Genomic DNA, 26,773 nt, shown 5'->3' with positions numbered 1-26,773 from the left:
GCTGGATTCTGAGCCCCACAGATCCCAGCTCATAGTGTGGTACTTACTTGCTACAAGATCTTAATAAGCAAAGGGCACATTAATTCTGTACTTCTTACTTCTGTTATAAAACTAAGCTAATACCTATAAGGCATTACAGAAATGTTTTCAGAATTAGAAATAATAGGTGATGAGCCCCCATCATAATATCTGACATTATATAGGCAGTAATGAATAAAACCTACTGAAGAGAACAAGTACCTCCATCTTTTTCTTTTAGGGGCTCCTGAGGAATTTTTATTTCTGCTGTCTCACTCACACCTCCCTAAATACTGAGTAAACTGCAGATTTCTAAACCATTTTCTGTGACAAAGGATTCTAGAAATACTGTACATTTTATTCAGGGTCAGAGAAGTGAACTAATGGGGTAAGAACAAAACAAAGAGAACAGATGGAATAAACACCCAGCCCCCAGCCTGTCTGCAGAGGCAGCTGCTGGTTTTCGTCATACTGCTGTTTTTTTTCCCTTCTTTGTTCCTGAGGTGGAAGCCAGGAAAGGGTGGAGAATGAGGTGGGGGGAGAAGAACGGGTGGGGAAGAGGGCAGGACTATCACCACTGTTACTGAAAGTCACCTGATTTTCTCCTCCAATCCCTAGTCTCTGACCTCACAATCTGGAATTTGAGCCAAAATAGCTCAACTGCGCTCCCTCTGTGGCTGAAAACAAAAATGCAAGCAGAATAGGAAAATGGAGATATTCTTTCTGGAAGGATTTTTGCAGTCTTTCTTACCAGAACAAATGTAAACACACACACAGCTCTGATGTAACAGATTTGAAAGAAGAAATCACTGATTTTTATAAGAGTTAACTAGTATAGGATCATCCAATCTTGTAGAAATGGGATTACCAATGTTCTTCTCTTATTTAACTAGAGTTCCATTGCCCAAAGGAACTTAGTGGGAAAAAAAAAGGGGTGGAGATTATATTGGAATCTGATTTTTCAAATAGAAACTAGTTCTTAAAACGGGCTAGGGAAGTAAAGGATGCTGTGACCTGTTCTGCCAAACTGGATACTAGTACTCTACACTGTGGACAAAAATATACTAGGTCCAAGTACTTCTAGAAACCCCTTTTTCAAGCATCCTGGACACTGACAAATTTGTCTTCAAATCCTTTTGACCCTCTCATAAAATCATATAATCATGTTAAAGAAAAACTGAAGGAAAAATATCGAGTACTCTAACAAAATATGTTAAATGCAGAGAAAACATAGGACATGTATGCAAGCTAAGATGTATCTGGTGCAAATGGGTTAATGTGGCTATTATTTCAAAAATGGACAGATTATTTCACTACTGTATTTTTGTTACATTCCTGTGTTCATTATAAAAGTAATGCATGCTTTTTAAAAATTTAAAATTTGTTTAAATCTTTGCATAAAGAATCTTCAAAATACAGAATGAATGCAACAGTATAAGCAATATGTTACCTTTTGGTAAAGGCAAGGAGGATAAGAATCTGTATTAGTATTTTCTTATAATTGCATTATTAAAACCCTGAAAGGATAATTAAGAAACTAATACAAATGATTGCGCCTCTTGAGGGTGGGGAAGGAAGGATAGGATGGATAAATAAATGGGAATGAGACTTTATTATACTGTCCTGAATACTGAGCTATCTATTTACGTATGCAGAAAAACAGATTACATAGAATCAAAAATAAAAGCCCCAGAGGATACATTCTGTGGTAGAGTCACCCTTACACTCCTTGCTGGGAGACTTTCCAGCATCAGCAAAAGTTACTTCAGATCCAGTAATTCCCAAAGGGTATAAGGTTAAGGGAAACCCAAAAGTACATTCTCCTTGAGGTGCAGCTTTGGGCTCTAGTAGGTAGCAAGAAAGCACTGGATCACTCTTTTACTCACCCAATAGCCCAGTTCTGCTCAGACGCTTCCTAGAGATCCCATTCCTCTTTCTATACACATCTCTACTCTCCAACTCCAGGTCTCCATGACAAGAGAATAACCAAATTTGAACAAGAGTCATGTCTGAAGAGCCACAGCACTCTCTACCCAGATCTCAGGCTCCTCCAGTTTCTACAACTCCCTGTTTGTTGTGCAAGCCTGAGTACAATACATTGCTCTGCCCATCATCCATTCTCTAGTCTAGTCAGTCTATAAGAAGTAAGTTCCCATCTACTTCATTGGCCCCAGAGAACCTCTTCAAAATATCCTTCTAAGATGCTATTGGATTCTGGCTGAGAACATAGCAGAAAAGAATTCTGAAAACACAAGTGCCTCTGAGATAATGCTTCCAAAATGTTCACAGTCAATAGAAAGGGTTGAACTGTTTCCTAATTAATCTCATATGACCTCCATGAGGACATGGATAACATTTGTATACTTACTCTGATACAGGAAATGAAATATTATTATTAAGAGGAAAAGCAGAGGACATATTCTAGATTATGGGAGAGAATGTGAAGACAGAGCAGAAATGGAAAATGAAAAACAGTGAAGCAATGGACCAAGGCAAATACGCCTATCTGTAACAAAACTGCATGGGATACTTATAGTGCTTGTGACTTACATTCTCTGGAGGTAAAGGGAAAATTTATACCTTTAACGTGGTTCTTATATAATCCTTATGCATTTGAAAGTTTGGGAATTACTGTTACAAGTGAACACTTAAGTACAGGTATTGATTGCGCCAAGATGAGATAAGTTTAGGCAACAGTAAGTCCCCTAGTAGGCGGTCTAAGTCTTCAAGACATTTAAAAAGACATTCTGTCAGAAATCAAATTTGGAATTCACAGATAATGGGAGACAACACAGTTTTTAGTTTGTGTATATCTATAATAGAATAATGCAGGTACAAACCAGTTTAGATGGCTAGAAAGAGGCTCAAAAAATGTCACTACCTTGAGGCAACGAGGAATTAACAAGTTACAATATATAACCAGTGGGTAGTTTCTATTATGTATCTGAAGTAGCTCTTCAGTAGAAACTGTGACAGAAATGGAATTATGAATGTTTTATAATGGGGTTACAAATATGTACATAATAAACTACCAAGGTGGTCAAACACAACTCTCACTTTAAGCACTCTGAAAGGAAAGCCATGATTTCATGAAGTTATCAAACAAAAAACCAAAAACATTCTCCAGCCTCAGGGTCTGCAAAAGAACATTAATATTGTTTCTATTATAAGAAAAAAGAAAAAAACAACTAGCTGCAAAATCCCCAAGAAAACAGAAAACTAACTGGGCAAGGACAAGATTCCTTTGTAAAAGGGCAAAGTATAATTTTATTTCTGATCGGTCCTCCAAATATATTTCCTGACAGGTAGAGGGCAGTATCTTAAGCAGTTTGCATTTGCAAACAACAGATGTTGCCTCTCTCTAACGTGACTGCATCATTACCAAACGTAACAATGACACATCAAAAATAAAAGAGATCCATGTGCCATCTGGTGGCAAAAAAGGAGAAAAGCACACTGCTACAGATAAATCAGATTCCTCCAGTTAAGAAGGGATAAAAGTTTAATTATCTTTATCTGATGACACCTTCCCTTAAATCTCCACCAGTAAATCTTCTGCGGAAACAACATCAGCAGCCTTCAAAGAAAAGTTTGAAAGTTTTCCCCTAGTTTAGCTCCATATCCCCAAAATACTGGTTGTAAGAAAGCAGCAGCTCCTAATGTCTAACCCTTGGTGAATAGGGGAAGAGGATGAAACTCAGACCAAATAAAATAACCTAAGACCTTAGAAAGTGCTTAAAACAAGACTTTGAGGTAGTGCAAATAATGCCAAAGACAGTTATTGCAAGGAAAAAGGTGAGAGGGAATAACAGAACCAGAAGGTCAGAAATGAAAGCTAGGTTCACCTGTCTCATTTTTACAGATGAAGAAAGAATCAATACATGAATGGAGACCTCTGCTGCAATCTTATTAGTGTTCAGATTAAAACAAGATATTATTTTCCCCTATCAGACATTATAATTTCTTATTTCTGGTGGAAGTGTAACTTGGGATAATCCTATATCCAGTGATTTGGGCCCAGAAGTTACTGTGCAGAAATATAAGTATTTAAAGATAAATATAATAGGATGCTTCCTGTAGCACTGCTTTTAATACAAACAACTGAAACTTAAAATTTCTCAATAAAGGGGCCAGCAGAGTGGCCCAAGCAGAGGAGTGCCTGTCTAGCAAGCGCAAATCCCCAAGTTCAACTCCCCAGTACTACCAAGAAAAAGAATCTCAATGAGGAATTAGTTATATAACTCATATTATTTATACGACAAAATATAACTATGCATTAGGAATAATGAAGTAGGCAAAATAAAATTTTTAATAAACAAGTAACAAGGCAGATTTATATGTAATGTCATCAAAAGATGCTAAGCCATGTCATACCAAATGCTAAACAATATATACCATGAGGAATCAGTCTGCTTTTTAAAAAAAAGTGTGTATGTGCTCACATTTCTGTAATTTTATCTTTTAACTCCCTTGCTCCTTAATTATCCAGTAAGGTTGTAGTACAGTTTTCAACAGTTTCTCACGTGAATTAAACCTGACCTAATTTTAGAATAACATGTGCACATGAAAGGCATGATTAACCATCTTCTCTGTAGGTGAGAGAGATTTTTTTACTTTATATTTTAGGTGTACTGGATACATTTGTTGAAATGAAGATACCACATTAGTCTAGGGACTACCTTAGACAGGACCATGGTAATAGGGAAGAAGACAAAGAAAGTAGGGAAAAGTAATAATTCTGATTGCTTTAATTTTCTCAATTAAGTACAGAGAAACATTCTCAATGTTTTGAGGATGAGGATGAGGAAGGTGTTAGGCCTTTGAGGAGATAAAATCTGTGAAATAATCATTTAGAAAAATAGGAACAGGAAGCTCAATGGATTAGAAATGCTTAAAATACGACTGTCTGGAGCTGGTGGAATGGCTCAAGTGGTAGCACGCCTGATTTGCAAGCCCAAGGCCCTGAGTTCAAACCCCAGTAACACCAAAACACAAAACAAAAAAATATAGCTATATATACGACTATCTGGCAATATCAAGGACCAAGCAACATGACAAACTAAGCAGAGGAGAGAAAGGAAAAAAGGCAGCCAGTGAGATAGGAAGAAAAATAAAGAGTACTTGCTGAAAGCCAAGTGAAGAAAGTGTATCAAGGCAACCAGCATATAGTTTTCTCAGTATAGATGCAGGGTGGACAAAGGTGGAATTAGCCAGAACTGTGGTTTTGCGAGACGAAATGAGATAAATAATGGAAGAAAAATACCAAGAGAATGATCATTATAATGATCAGCCATGGAATTTTATGTGAGAAGAGTAAAGTTATCAAGGAGGTTCCAGTGTAGCAAGAGAACTGGTGGGGTCAGAACACTAGAGAAGATACCAAGACAAGACAGACATGGATGGTAAGAAATTGAAATCGTGAAAGCACTCCAGTTATTTGTAATGACCATAGTAGAGAATAGGTGAGATAGAACAGAGGACAAGATCAAGAGAAGAATTCAAAGAATCCTGATGCCAGAATACTGGTAGAATCGTGACTCTTTTATATAGCTATTGCTGAAATTATATCAGAAGCAGTACTGGAATATTGGAGTGGCCAGGAGCCAGGAGCTGAATTATTTCTTAAGTTACTGAGAAGTAAGGGGTAACTTAGGGTATTTGTAGATGACAACCCAAAGAGAAATGGATAATATGAACTTATGTCCTGAGATTAGAAACTGTTGGTTGTTAAGAAAGAGAAAGAATGATCTAAAAGTGGCAATGAAAAACAAAGAGGATATCTACCCCATTTCTAGGCCCAATGGGATGAGGCTTAGAGGTGGAAAGAAAACCCATGAAAGAGCAAAAGGGAAAGCAGTGTTAAGGGAAAGTCAGGTTTCTATTAGAGCATGGTGAAGTTGATAACATAAGAGATTTTGCTAGTATTGGATCATAAATTCCAGAGGGCACAGAGGTATGTTTTTCAGAGTTTAGTGGAATGCGAGAGACAGAAGAGGAAATACACAGAACCTTTTAGGAATTGAAAATATAGGAGATGAAGGGTGAGCTGAGAGTCTGGAGCTTCCTGTGGAGAGTGACATAACCTAAGATAAATGGCATAATATTAGATGATGTCAAGGTGGGAGTATAGAGGCTCCATTTTTTATATCACTGATGACAGGGAGATGATAACTCAGAGGACATCCAATATGATTCCATGAGCAGGACTCTTGGAGCCCCAGTTGACAGGGATAGTTCTATGGTTTTAGACCACAAGGGACTAATATCAATATAAATTTCCTGAGTCCTTTGTGCTAATAGTCTTATACTACTCAAACCCCAAAATAAGCTAATAATTAAAATACGGTAAGTGCTTATTTGAATAGTACTTCCAATCTTAATTCCTTATACTAGAAATAAGGAACAGATATCTTTCTACCAAGAGACTCAATGACAATGGTGGAGCAGGTTTAGTTTTTCTAAAACTTGTTTCTAAAAGTTAAAGTGGCAGAATCCAACTGAGTGAGTGCCACCTAGTGGACAGAAGAAAATCACAGGGGGGAAAAAGAAAAACACCCTTAGAAAGGATTGCTCTCCATCATGGGCTCCTGTTGGAAGTCAGAAGGTGAAAGAAGGAAGTTATACAAAAAGCAGCAGATAGGTAAACCTACCCCTTGTTGACAATGGGTAGGGAACAACCCATTGTCCCTGAGTACAACAGTATAAGCCTTGGGATTTGGACTTACAATCACATTCTAAATAGAATACTGTTTCTTTTTAATGAAACTCTCATAAGTCTTTCTAAATTATTGCCACTAAATACATGGAGAACTGTTCTGATGCTCTTAGTTCCTCATACTTTACCAAGTGTAATGCTCCATGTTGTCCACTAACACCTACTAATGAGTTCAAAAAGGTTTTGGAAGCTGGGTGCTTGCGGCTACCGCTTGTAGTCCTAGATAGTCAGGATGCAGAGATGAGGAAGATCGCGATTCAAAGTCAGCTAGGGCAAATAGTTCCTGAGACCCTATATCAAAAATACCCAACACAGAAAAGGGCTGGTGGAGTGGCACAAGTGGTAGAGTGCCTGCCTAGCAATGGTGAAGCCCTGAGTTCAAACCCAAGTACCACCAGAAAAAAAAAAAAACAAAAAAAGGAGTATCTAAAAGAAAAGTCACTTAGGCCATCAGTTATCATTCACCATACTATGGTTTAAGAGATGACAGTTTTAATCATCTCATCAACTAAAGAAAGACTTGGAAGGAAAGCAGAATAAAAAGTTGTATTGTATATACAAATAATGACCTGTCTGAGGCGGCTACAAAAATGAAAATTCTCCCTTGGAGAAGATGAAAATGAAATTTAACTACTAGTGTCTAAGGAATTCAAAAACAGAGGTCAACAAAGTCCATGATAAATGACTCCTTGCCAATTAGCAATGAATATATACTAACACAAATGAACAAGAAAACAGGAAAAAGACTACTTGCTTATCAGTACAAAGAAACTGAGAAAGTGAAAGGGTACTGTCCATCAAATCTGAATTTAATACAATTAACAAATAAATCCCTAATTTATAGGAAGTAATTTATAGGAAACAAGAAATACTTGAGAGAAATACTGTGTAGGAAAACCTGTTGTATAAATTTTAGTACCAGTTCTTGTCTTTTAGCTCTTCTCTAGTAAGAGACACACTTTTTTTTTTGGTACTAGTACTGAGGATTGAACCCAGGGCTTCAAACATGTTAGACAAGTGCTTCACCACTGAGAGATATTCTAGCTTTTTTAAAATTTTATTTTGAGACAGGGTCTCAAAAAGTTGTCCAGGCTGGCCTCAAACTTGCAATCCTCCTTCCTTAACCTCCTGAGCAGGTGGGATCGCAGCATGCACCACCATGCCTGGCAGACAAACATTCTTAAACCTTACTGAAAGAGTGGCTGGAAGCACCTTTGACTAAAGGAGGCAGATGTGTAGAATGAGATAGGTGTTTTTCCCATTGCCCATTCTTAGAGGCGCCAGTAGATATACAGGAGTTTTTAGGTTATCAATAAAACATATAGAGGATATAGGCATGTTAAACAAATAGCAGAAAGTTGTGTTTAGCAAGCAAGTGAAGAAATACTGTAAATGATGAAAATCTAGTGTTCAAATAACTTTCTCATCAACACTAGCAACTTACTGTACTGAAATCACCTCAGTAATGCTTCTACTGTCCTAGATAAACATGTCTTATTTCTCCAACTAGACTAGTTTTGATAGCTCTTCCACTATAACCCTAAACATTCAGTATCTAATCTGCTTTCCCTAATCTATTATTCACTTTTTTTTTTAAAAACCTGGAAGAGTTCCTGCCAATTAGATATTTGTGCCTAAATGAATGTAATGGTTGAAATGAGCCTGCAACTTTTGTCTGGATGTAAGCTTTCAGATGCTCCCAGAGTAAACACATACATTTCTGGGAAGCAGAGGGCAAGAGAAAAAACTTCAGTCATAAGTCTGGAGTTTGAACCATGGCACTTAATACATGGTCTTGAAAAAGTTATTTAACCCATTTCTCTATTTCTTCATCTAGAGGATAGAATATTCACAGGGCATCAATGAGTGTTTATCATTTAATTATATCATCAACATTAAGACTACGAATGAGAGATTTGGTAATTGACACTGGTTTTAGTATTTAAATGGAACTGAGGGATGTGAGCGTAGCTCAGTGTGTGGCAAGACCCTAGTTTAGTCCTAGCAAAAAAACAAAATAAAACACTCCACTGAACTGGTTCAATGTTCACTTCAGTATTGAAGAACTATTTCTTCAATACTGAAGGATTGAGAACAAAAGTCTTTTTCTGAAATACTTATACTAACAATGTTTAAAGCACTGGGAGTAAAATAACCTTTGCTGTCATACTGAAGAGATCTGGGACTTTACTTTCTAAGTTTTGAGAGCTTGAAATTCCTTTCCTGATAAAAATCTAAACTTTTAAAATAAAGGGGAATATGATGAAGGTAAAAAAGAAAAGCAATAATTTATATAGAAATTGTGGACTAGAAGTCAAAACACCTGTCTGGCCACGAAAGCTATCTAACTATTCCATCTACACATGCTACAGAATGGAGAAAGCACACATCTACCTGTCTCAAGGCTGCACTGCAGGTTAAAATAGGGTGATAATATGTATAAAACACAACACAGTGTAAAGTAATAGTATTAAAAGGAACAAGTATATGATAGCTTCAACTTAAAATAACTTTCTTCCCTGTTAGTTAACACCCATTACTACTGGTCTTTTTGGACTCCAGAAGAAAAATCAACCGTCAATCTCTGGTCTTACTTTCCAAAGAGAAAGTACTTTACATTTGCTCCATCTTTTTCTCTAACATTCAAGAGACCCAACTGAAAAGCTCTTCTAAATTCTTACCTTTAGAAGCTTCAGGAACAAAGGACCAGCAGGGAGAATGCATCAGATATTAAGAAATAGAAGAAAAAAAAAATCACAACATGGTTCTTTGTTATTACAGATAGTTGCTCAGCCACCTAACCTGTTAAAGACTCTCTCTAGCCCTAACTAATCAAGTACTACACTCTGAAGAATGGCATCTTAAAGGCAGTCCCAGAATCTGTTCAAGAGTATCATCAAAATTGGCTCAAACTGAACTTGTGGCACCTTAATTTCATATCCTCACAGTTATTCTGACACAGAATACCTACATGCAACAGAGGTCTCTTTCACAACCCCAAAAACACCGTAATACAAAAATGTCTTATTTTCTTCTGAATATGAAAACACATCTCTCTTCCACCCAACATTCCTTTTTCCACTCTCACCCAGGGAAAGGAAGAGAGTGGAAAACACACTTAAGGGATATTCTAGCCCCTACACTAGACCCTGGCAATAAAGAGGTCAGTACTCACTCTTGGTCTGGGAAGAGAAGGTAAGGGTAAGTTTGGCAAAAAGCTCATTGTTCTCAAAGCGGTCCTCCTTCACCTTTGTCCAGAAGCAGTCCTGGGAAAGATCCTCAGCTACAAACTGTGGATATACACAGTATTAAGAGTTACTAAGCTGAACCCTGACCTTTCAATCTTAGAAAACTGATCATGATACACATGAGGTAACTGAGCCAGTTATCAGCAATGGTTTAATAGAGTGAGGCCAACCTGAGAGAACACCTGTACACTTTGTGGAAGATCAGGAGAGATCTAGTTTGTTTATTGGTAAGGAGTTAAAAACTAGATTCAGTTGTGCTACTTGTTTTCCTTCTAACCCCAAGTCATCTAGTTTCAGAACTATTAAAGATTTACTTGACATCTTCCTTTGCTCTACATTTTTCCATCAAGTTGACTAACTTTATTTTAACTTAGTTTCTGGAAGTAAAAGGCTGACTCAGTATCACAGAGGTCTCAAACATATCATGGGCCACACAAACATGGTCTAACTAACCCTTACCATGGGAAGTGAATCAGCACAATTTTGGTCACTTGCACACTAGTCAAGTGACTACTGTCAAACTATGTGTTACCTGGTACTCTTATCCTCAAGAGAAAAGGCAAAAAATTAACTTAGGATAAGTTTAGTTTGGTAAAGTTCAGAGTACAGTGCTTGTAGAACTCTCTTTGGTAATATCTGAAATCGAGAGATGCTGAATAAATGTAAGCACAAGTGGAACTTGAAAATAAGACACACATGAGCTAGACATGAGGCACTCATGCACAAAATACTAAGTAGCAAACTGAAGTGCTGGGTTTTGTGGGATCCCAAAACCCAGGTGTGGGACAGGGTCTCCACTATGTAGCCCCAGCTGGCCTGGAACTCTCGATATTTCTGCTCAGCCTCCTGAGTGCTGGGATTACAGGTGTGTACCCACTACACCTGGTTGAAGTTGTTTCTTAAGATCTATTGATGAAGAAATGGATACAAACTCTCACCTTGGACCAGTTTGGCCTCCGAAGCTGCACCTCTGGCTTGTAAACTTTTTTGGGGGTTAATCCAAATGGCAGAACTGGGGCTGCAGGAACTCCAAATCCAAAGAGGGGAGGTGGAGGCATACCCATTCCGGGTGGAGGTGGAGGAATGCCAGGACCTCCAGGAAACGGAGGGGGTGGAGGTATTCCAGGACCACCAGGAAGAGGGGGAGGGGGAGGGGGCATTGTTAGCCCTCCAGGCAAGGGAGGAGGTGGGGGGATGCCAGCAGCATCCCCAGGCAAAGGAGGGGGTGGAGGGATACTAGCATCCCCAGGCAAAGGAGGGGGTGGAGGGATACCAGCATCCCCAGGCAAAGGAGGGGGTGGGGGGATACCAGCATCCCCAGGCAAAGGAGGGGGTGGGGGGATACCAGCATCCCCAGGCAAAGGAGGGGGTGGAGGGATACCAGCATCCCCAGGCAAAGGAGGGGGTGGGGGGATGCTAGCACCTATAAGCGAAGAAGATGCAGGGAGGCAAACACTCCCATGCAAAGAAGGGTGAGGTGGTGGAGGAGGAATGGTACTATCTCCAGGAAGAGGAGGTGGGGGAGCTGTGCTAACCTCTCCTGGTAAAGGAGGGGCTGGGGGTAAAATAACAGTGCCAGAGTCATTAGGTAGAGGAGGGGACGGGGGAACAGCAGCACTAGTAGGAACAGGAGGAGCTACAGCAACAGCTGCAGCAGATAGAGAAGCCATTTCTTTTTTGGCATCTTCCAGTTCTTTTGACAGCTTGGCAACCTGTAGAAAGAACACTAAGGTAAGTACCTCTTACCCCACTTCAGGGACCACTAGGGCTGGAAGGAACCTAAGAAACCACTTAATACAAACTTCTCATTTTATACATAGAAGGACTAAGAGCAATCAGATAGATCACATGATTCACCTAAAGTCACACTGCTATTTAGTAGCAGATTTCAAACTAGAACAAGTTTTCATGTTCTTAGTTCAATATGCTTTGTATTGGAAAAAAGAAAAAAAAAGACAACTTCAACTTTTATGTTAAAGTCTCCTTTTGATTAGAAAATGTAAAGGCTAAGTAAATAAAAATATTCGAGTTATATAAGCATATAAGTGATGATCACAGGGAGGGTGAGAATAAATCTGTTCACGGACTACTAAAATAAGGGAAAATTAGCAAATACGTAACAGTTTCGGGTTTTTTGTTGTTGTTTTTGGTAGTACTGGTGGTTGAACTCAGGGCCTTGTGCTTGCTAGGCAGGCACTCTTCTGCTTGGGCCATGCCAGACCTTTTTGCTTTTAGGTATTTTTCAGATAGGGTCTCGCTTTATGCACAGGCCAGCCTGCAATTTTCCTACTTATGCTTCCTGTGTAGCTGGGATGACAGGTGCCTGCCACGAAGCCCCGATTTTATTTTTTGAGATGGGGGTTCTCAATGACTTTTTTGCCTGGGTTGGCCTTGAACTGGGATCCTTCTAATCTCTGTCTCCCAAGTAGCTAGGATTAGAGACTTATACCACCATTTCCAGCCCAACCAATTTATCTTTCTCCTAAATTTATTAGAAGTCTATTACATTTACTTCTGAGTAGAGCTATGAGTAACTCATTTTATTCTTTATGTTTTTCTATATTTTCTAAATTTTTTGTTATGTATTATTACTCCCAAAACAAAACCAAAAACAACAAATGCTTTAAAAAATATGCCCCATCTACCCAGTAGTAGTTGCTCTCTCCTCAGCAGCAAGATGACTGACTCCAGCTCCAAGACCTGTGCAGACAGAGGCTGTGGAGGACAATTACAGGCACTCTGCTTTCTCCCTTCAGACATTACCTCTCCTGTGAGCTGGGACACCTCTGCTTCCAGGTTTTGTTTCTCTGTCACAACCTGTTGCTTTTCAGAATCCAATGCATCCTTTTCTCCCTGAAGATCTTGAAGCTTCTGCTCAAAGTCACTTTCCATCTTTTTCATTTCTACTTGTAGCTCATGTCGAGCTGTTAACTCTGAGTCCAGCTAAAGAATAAAGGAAATGGGTTCTCAGAAAACTCTTCATTCCAGTATGGAGTACAAGTGCTGTTCCTCTAATTTCCTATTTTGTGCCAATACTTGCTCTATAGAGCTCACTGACCCATATGCCAGGCAATGCCTTGGAAAAAAGAGCAGCATGATTTTGACTTTAAAATCAAGGGAAAGGGAGAAGAAGCAGAGATCATTGTCACAGTCTTTCTATTTTTATAGTTTAAAAAAAAACAAAAAACAAAAATAAAATACCCTAAGATTTGAAAGACCTCTAATCAGGACAGCTATGATGGATAATCCCAGTAGTCTCTAGGATTCTAGGATCAAAAACCTACCAGCCACAATAAGAGTCTTAACATCTGGAGAGACAAAAGAGAACTCAGACATATTCTAGTTCCTATCTCCAAGGGATAAGACACTTGAGAGACATTATCTTTAAGAGTATCATTTGTCTTTATTATCCTGCCTGGTGGCCCAAGAACTATACAAACCCACCTCCAGCTCCTCATGTTCATATCTGTGTCACCTTCTCCAAAAATAAACTTAAAACTGAGAAACTGAAAAGGTTTTACCCTACTAACTATTGGATGCTGAATGCTTCCAAAATATGGACAAAAACTATCTCATATGTCAGAAAAATAACAATCCTCAGAAAAAGAAGGATATATTTCAAACTACTTTTTTCTTTTGGTGGTGCTAGAGATCAAACCTGGGGCAAGTTCTCTATCCCCTACCCCCAAAACACACCTTTTTTTCCAGCTCTGTAGCTTTGGCTTCAGATTTCTCCACCTTTGTTTTGTCAATCATTTGATCTGAAAAGAAAGGGTAAGTAAGTGAAGCTACCAGTTCTCTTGGTCTTCCCCTCTCATTCCTAAACTCTTCACTATACTGAAGAAGTCTTCTGTCCCATGGTTACTGGTATTATTTTTCTTAATGTTCTGCATAAGAATAAGAAATAAAACTTTCAGGTAAGTTTAACCTATAATTTCTAAGTGCAAGGTAAAGCTATCAGAATGCTTGTGAGTGATATTTATGATTCCCTGAGACCAGCAGGAGTCACAGATAATAGCTGAAGTCCCTGAAAAAAGGTAATGTGTTAAAAGGACAGGTTTTTAGACTTATGTAGAAATCAACCAAAGGATTGTATATTCCTAGCAAAGCTGTTGGTTATGACCTAGGAAAGGATAAAAATGGAAATATCTAGGGACTGTAATGATTTCTTTTCTCAAATTTTCACTGAAAGAAAAAATGTAAAACGAAAGGTAGAAACAATGAATGTTTTGAGGAACCAGACAGAAGTGTATGTTTACCAATCAGTCCCTCGATATCAATCTGGAGATGCCGACACTTGAAATCAGGATCAGCCCCATTCTTGTGCAGAACTATCTGAGAAATACATTCTTCAATCAACTTATAGTACTGTGGTCTGTAGAAGAAACAAAATAGAATTATCAAAGGGAAATCAAAATGTAATTTTCAGAAGTACTCAGGATCAGGAAAAACTAACTGCTTTGACAGTAAAGAGACCTGAAAGTAAGTGCTCTGGAAAAGAACTTTTTGTAAGATTAACAGAAGCATCACTGCTGTGCTAAGAAATTCCTTCTTCCACATGAGCTTCCATCCTTTCTACTTCAGATAATCAAAAGTTCTTAGGGGCCGTGTGTGTAGCTCAGTGGTAGAGCATGTGCTTAGCATGTGTAAGACTCTGGATTCAATCCCTGGCAATACACACACACACAGTCCTTAACATCTGCCTCCTAATGCCAATACTTTCCCATCTAAATATTCAGACTTCATCTTTCCTATGAAGGAAATATATTGCTATCACTGAATCTCTACTTCCAGACAAACAAAAAGAATTTTAAATTGCTACCTCCCTTTATCATCCTCACTCCACCTACCCGCTCCCTTCTGAAAAAGGAGGGGCATTTTACTTTACATACTGACTTCTCCATAGGAATGCCTTTCAGTTGAATTAAAGGGACAAATGACAACTTCCTTTATATCTGTGACTAATGAACCCCAATCCATGGTCTTTGCCTTTTCTTTTTCCCTTATACAAGTCTTTTTTTTCTTTCTTTCTTCCTTTTGGCAGGACTAAGGTTTGAACTCAGGGCTTCATGCTTGCTAGGCAGGTACCATACTGTTTGAGCCACACCTCTAACCCTTTTTGCTCTGGTTATTCTGAGACAGGATCTCACTTTTTGCCTGGGCCAAACTAGATGATGCTCCTATTTATGCTTCCCACAGTAGCTAGGACAACAGGTGTGTGCCACCATGCCCAGCTTTTTCTGTTGTGATGGGGGTCTCGCAAGAACTGCAATCCTCCTGATCTTAGCCTCCCCAGTAACTAGGATTATAGGCCACTTGCGCTCGACAGAACAATCTTTGAATTTAAGGGTTCCATTTTCTCCACTGAGGCTCAAATTCAAAACTTCCCACTGGCACATCAGCTTACCTAGCCTCGTAGTCATTTCGGACCAACAATAGGTGTTGTAGGATAGACAGGAAGTGTGGCTCTGCCTTTGAATCCTTCACTGTGTTTAAGAGAATCTGAAAGACTTCACTAAAGTCAGTGGAAAGGGAGATAAGCTAAGGAAAGCAAGTATTTAGAAACTATGTTTGACAGGTGGCTCGCTCAACTCTGAGACAAGCCAAGGGAAAGTAGCAAGATGCCACTTCCACTCTAATGGCTATTCAATCTGTAAACATGACCAGAAAATAATTTCCCTTAAGCAAAGGTGGTACTAGCCACAGAGACAGAGGATTCCTAGTATCTGGCTTGAAGATCAAGCAGATTTAAGACAGGAACTAAATATATAACCACCTCAAAGTCACTTGGGCAAGTAACCAAAAATGGTATTATACACCCTATCAGCCAAAAAATTTCTATTAAAAAGAAGCTCTACATCTCAGTAAGCTAAGCAATCATGTTCCAGAAGTTTACAGAGATTTTTATTGCTGCTTCCATGTTGAACAACCCTCAGATCATCTTTAATGACTTCCTTAATCTATGCTGAGGTAAACAAAGACGAAAGTCACTTGCCTTTTTTACTAAGAAGACACAAACATTATGCCCTGTTCTAAGTCATCATTTCCCACAGCATTCTAAACATTCAGTCTGTAACTGAATACAAGGAATGTCTATCTGTCTTGAACCCAGTCAGTAAAAGGATATTCCATCTCCATGCGAATATCATCCAGTCGTGCCTTCAGGTCTAAGAAATCTTCATCCCCTTGCTCATCAAACACATTTAGTTGCACTTTCATATCATCATTTTCAATCTCTCGAAGGTCCTGTCAATGACAAATTAAGTTAGGGAACCAAAAGTCCTCTGTGGCTAGAAGCCCAAATCTTTCAATCTGGTTTTTATGTGGAAAACCAGAGTTATCCTAGGAATGCTTTTGTTGTAAAAACAGGAAGGAACCACCCCAGCCTTTCTAATGAAGTATTATATCTTACCTGCAAAACCTGATGCAGGCCTAAGCGCATCAGTTCACTTCGGATGTGAACTCGGAAGTCAAGTTCCTCGGCTGGAGTGATGAGAGCATTGATCAGCTGTAGGCATCCCACCTAAAACAAGAGTATAAATGCTAAACTCTATAGATCAAGATTCCATTCTCTTTATAGGCATTCAAGGCTCCCAAATATAACATAGAAGATACAGTACAAAAACTACAGGAATAAATTCTCAACTAGAACACTGAGACCTGGTTTAAGGATAGGTCTGTAGAGCTCAGAAACATACATGATTCTAAGGTCCTGATGGTACATTATTGTGCAGCCTTGGTTTTCCTAATGTGTAAACAGATACCATGCCTTTTTTCATCTCACAATGAGGAAGAGTTTTTTCTCTACCTTTTTAGAGAAAAGATTAATCATTTTCCTTTCAGAACAATTTCTGAAATATGAGATACATAGGTGAGAACTCCATATTTTCTCTTAAAGGGTCAAATAAAGCCAGGCATGGTGCTTCACAACTGTAATCCCAGCAGTTGGGAGGCCGAGGCAGGATGATCATGAGTTCAATGTCCACCTGAGCTACACAGTGAGCTCCAGGCCAGCCGGGGGTATATAGCTAGAAAGTATGAATCCACCATCCCCAACCCCTAAAAGGCAAATGAACATAGGTCCTTCCATCTTGAACTCTATTTTTTGGCCCACTTTCAAGGGATATACATGCCTTCAGTGCAATGGAGGTCCTACTTTTTAATCCATCCAGCAGTGGCTGAAAACGTTCCACTTCATCCATTTCAGCTCTCTCTGTCATTGCCTCTAAAACTCTTTCATTCCTGTCCAGAGAAAGAAAGGGAGAGAACTGCCCAAGTGTTCTAACACATATGGGTAGATTACACAGGGCATAGACCAGTTATGAAACAGGATATTATCAATGCCTCAAATTTTTCAAATTATTGTCTTACCACCCCTACAGCAGGGGCTAGAATTTGTAAAAAGCAATGGACCATCTCTTGAGAAAAATGTATTTCCTAAAACCCAGTCCTAGACTCCCATTCAAGAATACCAAATTAAGACCCCAATGTTATGAAGTATAAACTGGTTCAACTTTCTGAGGGGTATTAGTATGAATTGATTTCTAATGCACATAACACTTGGCCTACTACCAGAAATCTACTCCAAATAACATATGAAAGAAGATATGCACAGGAATGTTTGTTATAGCACCGTATGTTATATATAAAGCCAGAATCTGCTAAAGTCTACCTAAAAGTTCAGCACTGGGGAAATGTTAAATACATACATTCATACATATGAAAGGCTAAATAGCCACTAAAGATAACAAGGTAAATCTGTAAGAAGAATGTCTGACAAAGAAGAATGTCCAAATTGATTGTTAAATAAAAAGAAACGAGAAAGATACTATCTTTTGGGGACGGTAGTAGATTTATTAGAATCAAGGAAATGCAATGTTTGGGCTTAGAAAAACATCTATATGACTATACCAAGCCATTAAAGTGGTTATCTTTGCAGAGTAGGATTTGGCAAACGGATGAGTTGATTAAATTTTACTTTATCTATTTCTATATTGTTTGGATTTTTAAGATAATGGAGTATTGGCTCTGAATTTAAAAACAAAGGCCGTATAAAGCCTTGTCCTAGACAAAACAGACTTTAGTGGAGATGCACCAGATACCCTGATATACCTCTGATAACCAGTGATAGTTACCATCAGTTAGGGCTTTTTCTTAAATACAGGCTATCTATCCCTTATTCAAAATGGGCATATAGTTCATATTTCACATTTTTAAAATGTGTAATATTTGCATGTACATAATGAATTATCTTGGGAATGAGATCCAAGTGTAAACATGAAATTCATTTATGTTTCATATGTATCTTATACACAAAGCCTAAAGGCAATTTTAAGCAATATTTTTAAACAATTTTGTGTACAAAACAAAGTTTCACAGCATAGAATTTTCCACCTGGAGTATCATAACAGAGCTCAAAAATATTACAGTTTTGAACATTTTGGGTTTTCAGATTAAGAATGCTCAACTGCACTAAGATTCTAGTGGTCACTTCTGAGAAGAAATGTATCTTACCTAGTATTTAAGACCAAGAGGACACCTAAGCAATTCAGTTTCCTCTAGGCTAAGAGAAGATGGTAAAAATGAGAATAGAAAAGAGTCACATACATGTCCTCTGGCTGTGGTAGGATACAAAGTGCAGAAAGCAGCTTAGCTGCATCAATCATCATGTTGGGAACAGCAGGATCCATGGCTCTGACCAGGAGTAGAATTCCTTCTTCTGTCTCTAACATGGTCTTGATTCCAAACTGATAGAAGAAGAGACAGGGGGCTTAAAAATGATAACATTTAACCAGGGGCAAGTTTTGTTATAGATTGAATGGTATTCTCCTCAAATTCATATGCTAGAGTCCTATCCCCAATACCTTGGAATGTGGCCTTTTTGGTAATATAACCATTCCAAATGGAATTAGTTAAGTTACAATGAAGTCATAGCAGAGTAGTAGGTTGGGCCCCTAACTGAATATGACTGCTCCTTATAAAAGGGAGAACTTTGGATCCAAACACACACATGAGGAAAACATGGAGATATAAAGCAGAGATCAGAATGATGCATCTACAAGTCAAAGAATGCCAGTGATTGCCAGCAAGCTACAGGAAGCTAGGAGAAAGGCATGGAATTTATTGTCCCTCACAGCCTTTACAGGAACCAACCCTGCTGATACCTAATCTAGAACTTCCAGCCTTCAGAACTGTGAGACAATAAATTTCTTTTAAGATACCCAATTTGTTGTACTCTAGTAAAATAACACAGGGATAGAATACTTTTCCCAATATAGCTAAACAAAGATGAATATAGCAGACTGGGACGTGGCTCAAGTGGTAAAGCGCTTTCCTAGCAAATGCTAGGTCCTGAGTTCAGTTCCCAGTACTGTCCCCCTCATAAATAAAAATAAAGATGAATATAAATGGCAAAATAATTTTCTCTAGGAGTCACAACAGAATTCTATGTCTTCATAGTATTAAATCATTATTTTGTATGTTTCTTTTTAATACCCAATACAATGGAATAAATTAATTGAAATTTTATTTGTTAAGTAAAATAACAAAATTAAATAGCAAGGAAAGCAGATTTGTACTCAGAAGCAAATAATTGAGAGCTCCCCTGGTTTTAAATACTGAACAAATGAGAAAGATAATGAAAAGATTTTCAAGTGGGAATAGTGAGGAATAAAGCAAACCTCCCCCCAAAAATAAATATAGGTAAGGCAATTCAAGAATTGGCAAAAGAACACAAAAAAGAAGATAACTGAACCTACCTTCTGAAATACAAGTTAGAACTGTGGGGAAAAGTTCATGGAAGCATGCATATGTGGCAATAAAGAACAGTTATGGTCCTAAAGGGAAAGCTAAAAATCTTGAAACTCTTACTTATACTTCCTTTCTGGGGGGTTGCCATAGGAGAAAGAATAGGATTCCAGATGAGGGCTGGAATGAGAATGCAAAAATCTCACCTTGTTGTTCATAAAAGCTTTCAAGCAACGAATGATCTCATGCATGTTCCGGCTACGATAGTTTCTGCATATAGAAGACATAATCAATAACATTCTTTTATTTTATACCCCTTTTGCATTTGATTTTCATCTTGCAATAAGAACATTAGTAATGCCCTCAACTAATAGCTGAGTAAAAGTCTAGTACAAAGCTTTGGACCAGAAACACTGACAAAAATAAGTAGCTGAAGAGGGACTCCCTCTCCCCTCCATTATCAATGACCTTTGGCTAGTATTCTTGTAATCTGAGAACTTAGCATTACATTAAAAACCCGCTTTTTTTAAACTGGGGGTATAACTCAGTGGTTGAGCACTTACCAAGCACGCACATGGCCCTGGGTTCAATCCTCCCTCACTGCCCCCACCCCCCGCAAAAAAACCCTACCCTTTAACTGCCTGTAGTTTCCTAAGTGCTAAAGTATATCAGGATAATATGCTACTATTACTACTTGCTCCACTACTTCAAAGAACTCATGTCTGAGAAGGTATAATAAGTACAAGCCCTGTACTGTTTTTGTCTCAGAGAGATTTCAATAGGTAGAGGTCAGTTTGGTTCAAGCTGGCTCTTCAAGCAGCCTAAAACTGTCCAAGGTATTCCTAGAATTATTCCAACTTTGAAGACTGCTGTTAAACTAGTCCCAAACCAATCAAGTATATTCTAAGACTTCCAAATGGGACATCACCCAGATCGAATTATAGGACAGACCTGGATGAAGTCAGATTCTATTTCCAGATCCATACTGGGAGACTATTAATCTTATGTGAATTATATCCCATGTTTTCATCATGAAATTTAAGCTCCTCCTCCTTTTCTTATATTTACAATCATCATTCATTCTCTAGTCATCTCTATAGCAAATCTCATTCCTAGCTAAGAGCATATTCACTTAGTCTATAACTTTATATTTAACTGTTATTATCTCCCCTTTAGAGAGCCAAGCTCCCTATGATTCTCCATCTAGAAGATGCAAAGACCCAGAATTCCTCACCCAGAAGCCTCCTCTTTCTCATCATGAAGTCGTTTGAGGATGTCCAATAAAGAGGCCAAGCCTTCAGCACCAAATGTTTGTACCCAACTGTAAGGAATAGATAAAGGAATATCAAATCAATAAATATTACTTAACAAACACAGTTTATCCTGGCAACTCTTTATTCCAAAATCCAGATTATTCTCATACCTGACTTCTTTGGTCTTGGTCATCACCAGTGAACTACAGTATTTGGTTTCTACTACTGTTAAGTCCTTAGAATTCTCACCTGACAGGGTTGTTGTTGAGAGAGACACGAAGGGACTCTAGACAGCTGAGTAGAGGTATATCCCGCAAGCCTGATCGCAACTCCTGAATGTACATCACTGCAGACCTAGAGCTCTCCTTTTGACTCATACCCTGGTCAGGAGGTGTATGACAGATTAGTAAACATTGGACCCAGCCATAAGTAGAAGACTAGTATTAGAAAATAGTTTCAAAATTAAGGCTGACACCCATCATACATATCACCAAACTATTTGAGATCCAGAATTGCCCATCTCATTCCCCCTATATATTTATGAAGGTGAACAATTATGTAAGACTAGAAACTCAAATAAGAGATTGAAAATGAGTAGGCTTATATAATGGAATGAAGCAAAATTGATGGAGACATAGATGTTATAAAAAAAAAAAAAACTGGCAAAATAAACAGGTCCAAGATAAGGGCACAGCCTCCCATGTCACGGGTTCCTGCCCCAGGACTCACAGCCTTAGAGGTGTGTAAATATTGAGACACCATCTCCCTCTTGATGACAATGTCCTTTTCTCTCAAAGGTTGCTGCTTCTCCTCATTCAAGTTCATATCCACCTAGTAGAGGGACAAAAAAAGTGGAAAAAAAAACCCAAACTACCTTGAATTCCTTACAAGTTTTTAGTGTTTGATAGTTAGTATACTTAGTGATGATCTGAAAACAGTAAATGATTATTGAATAAGTTTTTCTTAATTGCTAAAGATTTAAGCACTTTAGCTTAAATGTAAATTCCTCAGCAATAAAATGTAGTTGACATTTTAGTATAAATCCCTATAAACTTTTTTTTTAGGATGGTGCTGGAGATACAACCCAGACTAAAATATGCACTTTACCACTGAGTCATAATTATTTTTTTCTTAACTTTTCCCTAAGAAAAAAATGGACTCACTATAGAAGAAAAATTTCACGTACATTACTGAAAGAAAACAAGACCACACAATATTTTTGGCACTGCGGATGGACCTTCAAAATCTCTTCAAACTGAAGCACTGGATGAGTGGTGCCACTCAAACACCAGCAAAATTTGCACAAACTCTAGGGCCTAAATACCCATTACTCTGGCTATCTCACAGTGGCCTTCACATTCACAGCTCTTCACTGAGGACAGCAAAGTAAGTCACATCTAAGTATATTTTATAATTCAACCAACTTCAGATACAAACTTTAAAGGTCTTCTAGAAATTTAGTATCAGAATTCTCTTTTCAAATTCACCACTAAATAGAGGACCTTGGGCAAATGATACATTTCTTCATTTCTTTCTTTCCTTTTTTTTTCTTTTTTTTTTGAGGTACTGGGGCTTAAACTCAGGGCCTTCACCTTCAACCACTCCAACCCTATTTTTGTGAAGGGTTTTTCGAGATAGGGTCTTGTGGAACTGTTTGCCCAGGCAAGCTTCAAACCACAATCTTCCTGATCTCTGCCTTCTGAGTAGCTAGGATTGCAGGCGTGAGCCAGTAGTAGTACTAGAGTTTGAATTCAGGGCTTGCACTTGCTTGGCTGGTGCACTACCACTTGAGCCATGCTGTGAACCCCAAATGATAAATTTCTACTCCTCAATTTCTTTGTGTAGAGCTCAATGTAAATGCTTCCTCACTTCATCTACTCTGGCTTAACTCAAAAATGGTCTCCACACTAGCACATGAATCTTTTGCACCATGTCTTTATGGCTAAAGTGTTGTCAGAGAGAAAGACATTAACAATGTGGTTAGTGATCAGATATTTCTAAACCTAAGTCATAGATTCCAATCCTATGGACTGGTACTTGTTTATTTAATCCCTTATTCAATGGCATAAATTTCAAAAAGTTCTGTGTTAAGCCTAGAATTCCTTTGTAATGAACAGCGAGTTAAAGGAGATCATGCATTTAAAAACAAACAAAAAACATGCTCATAAATGAATTCTCAGGAGAAATAGCATTTTGAGGTGGGAAGCTTACCAGCATTTGTTCAAAGAGAAGTAGGACCTGATCATCTTGCAATGATAGTGCTATGGGATCATCACCATATGATGCAGAAGAATTTCTATGAGCAGAATTGGACTTTTCCTTCTCCTTCTTAATTCTCATGCTGGTAAATCTCTCCAGCTAAGAAAGAGAAAAAAATATTAGCAGTAACCCACATTCATTCACATAATAAACTATACATCAAATAAATAACCCTTTTAACCTCTTACAAATGCATGGTTCCTTTGGCTCATGAGCAGTTCAAGACTTCTTATATGAAAAGAAATCACTCTTCCTCACATCTGACAGCATACTGACTATATTCTTATCTATATCCAAATATAAGAGGATTGAAGCATTAACATTTCAAACCTCTCTATAAGAAGATTTTTTTTCTTAATTTCCCTTGCCTTTTCCAAGTCCTCTAGCAGCACAAAACTGAAAGTATATCATGTACAGAGCTCGCTCAATGAAATGTCCTTTGTTGCCTTCTAGCTACCCAAAAATAAATGTGTTCAAGCCCCTAGAGGATCCCTCCCTTCAAGAGGTGACTATAAGTATAGATTTTAAAATAGATAAATCACACAGGATAAACAAGTAAATGCCTCAAAACCAAGAACCATTCCTTTCTCTTTTTTATATGTACTATGGCACTTGGATTACAAAGGCAGCAAAGTTCAATACACATTCTTTAAAATAACCCTTGCTGACAACTAGTCAGCAAAGAATACAAAGTACTTCGGGGCATACATGCCATCTCTTTGCCAAGCAAATACTAATGAACCATTTGTCATGCTTCAAGCCATAGATGTTGCCATTAAAAAGAGCTACCAATATGCTGCAGTTTATCATTTTGACCCAGGTAAAATAATAGTAACTATATGCAAGTACTGTGGTGCTTCAAGTAATATGAGTAGCATCTAGACTGTAAGTTAATGAATGTGCCAAGGAAATGCATGCAATAGGTCAAACTCAGAACAAAGAGTTAGGATAAAGCCTTGAAATGCTCTGAGGCTAGAACCCATATCGCCATTAACATTAAGGAAAGTCTAGGTTATGGAAACTGGTAAATGTTACAGTATAGGAAATGAGCTAAAATGCACATGCCAAACAAATTTCCTTACCTCATCTGCCATGAGTCGCTTCAAAGTCTAAGACACAGGAAAAAGAAAGAAAAGATCAGTGAAATACCAAGAAACCTCCCAAACACCAAATGGGTTGGGGGAGTGGGGAAAGAAAGAAAAAACAAATTGAAAGGCCTTGCTACTTTCCACAAGCTAACTTTTTGCCAAAATATTGTTTAGCACATTCCCTCAGATAAGGAGCAGGAAGAGTTTTTAAGGACATCTGAGTCTTTAAAATATACATCATTTCTCACTCTAAGATTGTAAAAAAAACTAACAACCACAAGGCTCTGGGTTCAATCCCCAGCAAATCCCAAAAAAAAAGGAAAGAAAAAACTTTCATGTCAGTCTAGTTGTAGAGAAACAGGGGCTCTACACATTGTTGAGGTTAGTGAAAACCACTGTATTCACTTAGGAAAACAGATGGCATTATCTAGTAAAGTATAGTGTGTACATACACTATAACTGAACACATTAATTTCTACCTATTTAACCCTGCTGAAACATGCACAGAAGTAGCAAAACATGTGTAACAAAAGTGTTCATAGATACAACATAATTTCTAAAATGGAGAACAATCCCAATAGCAATCAAGAATAGGAAGGAAGGTCGAGCACCGGTGGCTCACGCCTGCAATCCCAGCTACTCAGGAGGAAAGATTAGGAGGATCGTGGTTCAAAGCCAGCCTGAGTAAATAGTTTGTGAGATAATCTCTTGAAAATACCCAACACAAAGCTCTGGTGGAATGGCTCAAGTGGTAGAGTGTCTGCCTAGCAAACATGAAACCCCGAGTTCAAACCCCAGTACAGACAAAAAAAAAAAAAAGGAAGGAATAAGTTAGAATATTGATGGAAAACAATCATGCAAAGAAAGCAAATAAACTTATGACACACAAACATACTAGTTATTTCAGCTACCTTGAGGTTTAAAATGTAAAACTACATTACATTTTTTAGGATATAAAATTATAAGGGGGAACGATTATCACAAATGTCAAGCATGATTACTTGGGGTAAGTAGAAGAGTTCTGAGTGGGGAAAGGTACAAAGTGCTTTCTGGGGTGTTTCTTGACATGGATGATAGCTAAATAGGTGCTCAGTTTATAATCCCTGTATGTTTTATGTTCTTTTCTACATAAATTTATATATATATATAAAACTTTAAAGATCTAAATGAACAAGTCCAGGGAAAAGGAGGTTTTTCCTCCCTCTACTTAATTTTAGCTATATTTTTTTGTTAACATCCATGGATGAGTACAGTAAATGCCCCTTGACTAACTTTCCTCAACTAATGAAAAATTAGTTCTGTCCCTGCCACAAAGCTATTTTTCTATTGTCTTTATGGACAGAGAAAATCTGTATCATTACATTTATGCTCCCCATATCACAACTGGATTTAAATCCAATGTCAACTGTGAATCTTTACTTTGTCCTCCATAGTTCAGAGGAAGGGTTAAGCTTCTGCTGGCTGAGTGCTAATCATCATGAGAACCTTACACAGAGGAAACTTATAGTTACTTCATGTGTGCTGCTTATTGGGAATAAAGGCAGAAAGATGATGAGGCAGAGAGAACACCACCCAAGGAGACCAATAACACAAAACCACAAAAGAATGAATGCATTCAGCTTAGATCACAACAGTCAAGGTTAAACTGACTTGTTCCTAGAGCAATTGATTCTAATACCTTGTCCCTCGAACTCAAAATATTCTCTTACAACCAAGCAACAACCATAGAACTCTGGGGTAGATGCAATATAGGTAACAAAACCTGAGTCTAAAGAATCGGTGGCAACTGAATTGCTCATAGCTGTAGCTTACATTAAAGAAACCAGCAACTTGGTCTTTTGTTTACAGAGTCTGGATTCATCTCTCCTTCATCCACCTCTACTACCTAAATTTACACACTTTTGTTTCTTGCTAGATTTACCACAACAGCCTAACTGATCTATTTCCCTGCCTTCAGTCCTATCGCTCCACCCATATCCATTCTCCATACTAGATCCAAGAGTAACCTTTCTAAAGTACCGGGCTGTCTATGTTATTTTCCCATTAAAAACCTTCACTACCCGCCCTCCCCCACTCCCACAGACCTCAATTTAAAATCCAAATTCTTTAGTATGGTATATGACTCTTTTGGGTTTTCTTCTCCAGCCTGTCTCTGAACAAATCATCTACCTCAACCTCTTGTAGCTATACCGAACTAGTTGCATGTCCTTTAACAGATCATGCTGTCTTACCACCTCAAATTTCCCCTAGACTTCTGCCTCCCTCAGGCTACATGTGTTTTCAAGGCTAACTCCAATAGGCATTGCAGGATGATTGCTTCTCTAACTGCATGAGGACCTTTCCTTGTGTTTCCACCATAAGAAGTATTTGCATGTCTCAAAGCACCAACAGTGGACTTATTTATTTATTAACGGTGGTGGTGGTACTGGGGGGGGGGGTGAGATC

The 26,773-nt window shown here is 38.2% G+C and overlaps 1 protein-coding gene across 2 annotated transcripts in view; it reads right to left on the bottom strand.

The window, feature by feature from the left end:
• The window catches only part of Diaph1 (diaphanous related formin 1), a 100,278-nt gene that overhangs the window by 48,437 nt on the left and 25,068 nt on the right, over nucleotides 1-26,773 (bottom strand). Inside the window, exons 2-17 of one of the 2 annotated variants that reach the window (XM_074076785.1) lie at nucleotides 24,323-24,349; nucleotides 23,193-23,339; nucleotides 21,711-21,812; nucleotides 21,231-21,361; nucleotides 20,963-21,049; nucleotides 19,935-19,998; nucleotides 18,589-18,728; nucleotides 17,115-17,223; nucleotides 16,394-16,504; nucleotides 16,109-16,227; nucleotides 15,389-15,505; nucleotides 14,241-14,356; nucleotides 13,678-13,742; nucleotides 12,745-12,924; nucleotides 10,920-11,693; nucleotides 9,909-10,023 (exon numbers count right to left, since the gene is read on the bottom strand). In XM_074076785.1, coding sequence (XP_073932886.1) covers nucleotides 9,909-10,023; nucleotides 10,920-11,693; nucleotides 12,745-12,924; nucleotides 13,678-13,742; nucleotides 14,241-14,356; nucleotides 15,389-15,505; nucleotides 16,109-16,227; nucleotides 16,394-16,504; nucleotides 17,115-17,223; nucleotides 18,589-18,728; nucleotides 19,935-19,998; nucleotides 20,963-21,049; nucleotides 21,231-21,361; nucleotides 21,711-21,812; nucleotides 23,193-23,339; nucleotides 24,323-24,349 — 2,404 coding nt within the window. The remainder of the gene's footprint in view (nucleotides 1-9,908; nucleotides 10,024-10,919; nucleotides 11,694-12,744; nucleotides 12,925-13,677; nucleotides 13,743-14,240; nucleotides 14,357-15,388; nucleotides 15,506-16,108; nucleotides 16,228-16,393; nucleotides 16,505-17,114; nucleotides 17,224-18,588; nucleotides 18,729-19,934; nucleotides 19,999-20,962; nucleotides 21,050-21,230; nucleotides 21,362-21,710; nucleotides 21,813-23,192; nucleotides 23,340-24,322; nucleotides 24,350-26,773) is intronic. The other variant, XM_074076784.1, reaches the window with a different exon arrangement.

The sequence above is a fragment of the Castor canadensis genome, chromosome 6 (assembly GCF_047511655.1).
Source record: "Castor canadensis chromosome 6, mCasCan1.hap1v2, whole genome shotgun sequence".
Lineage (NCBI taxonomy): Eukaryota > Metazoa > Chordata > Mammalia > Rodentia > Castoridae > Castor > Castor canadensis.
Note: the sequence above shows the minus strand (reverse complement) of the source record. Positions and strands in the feature narration are given on the sequence as shown.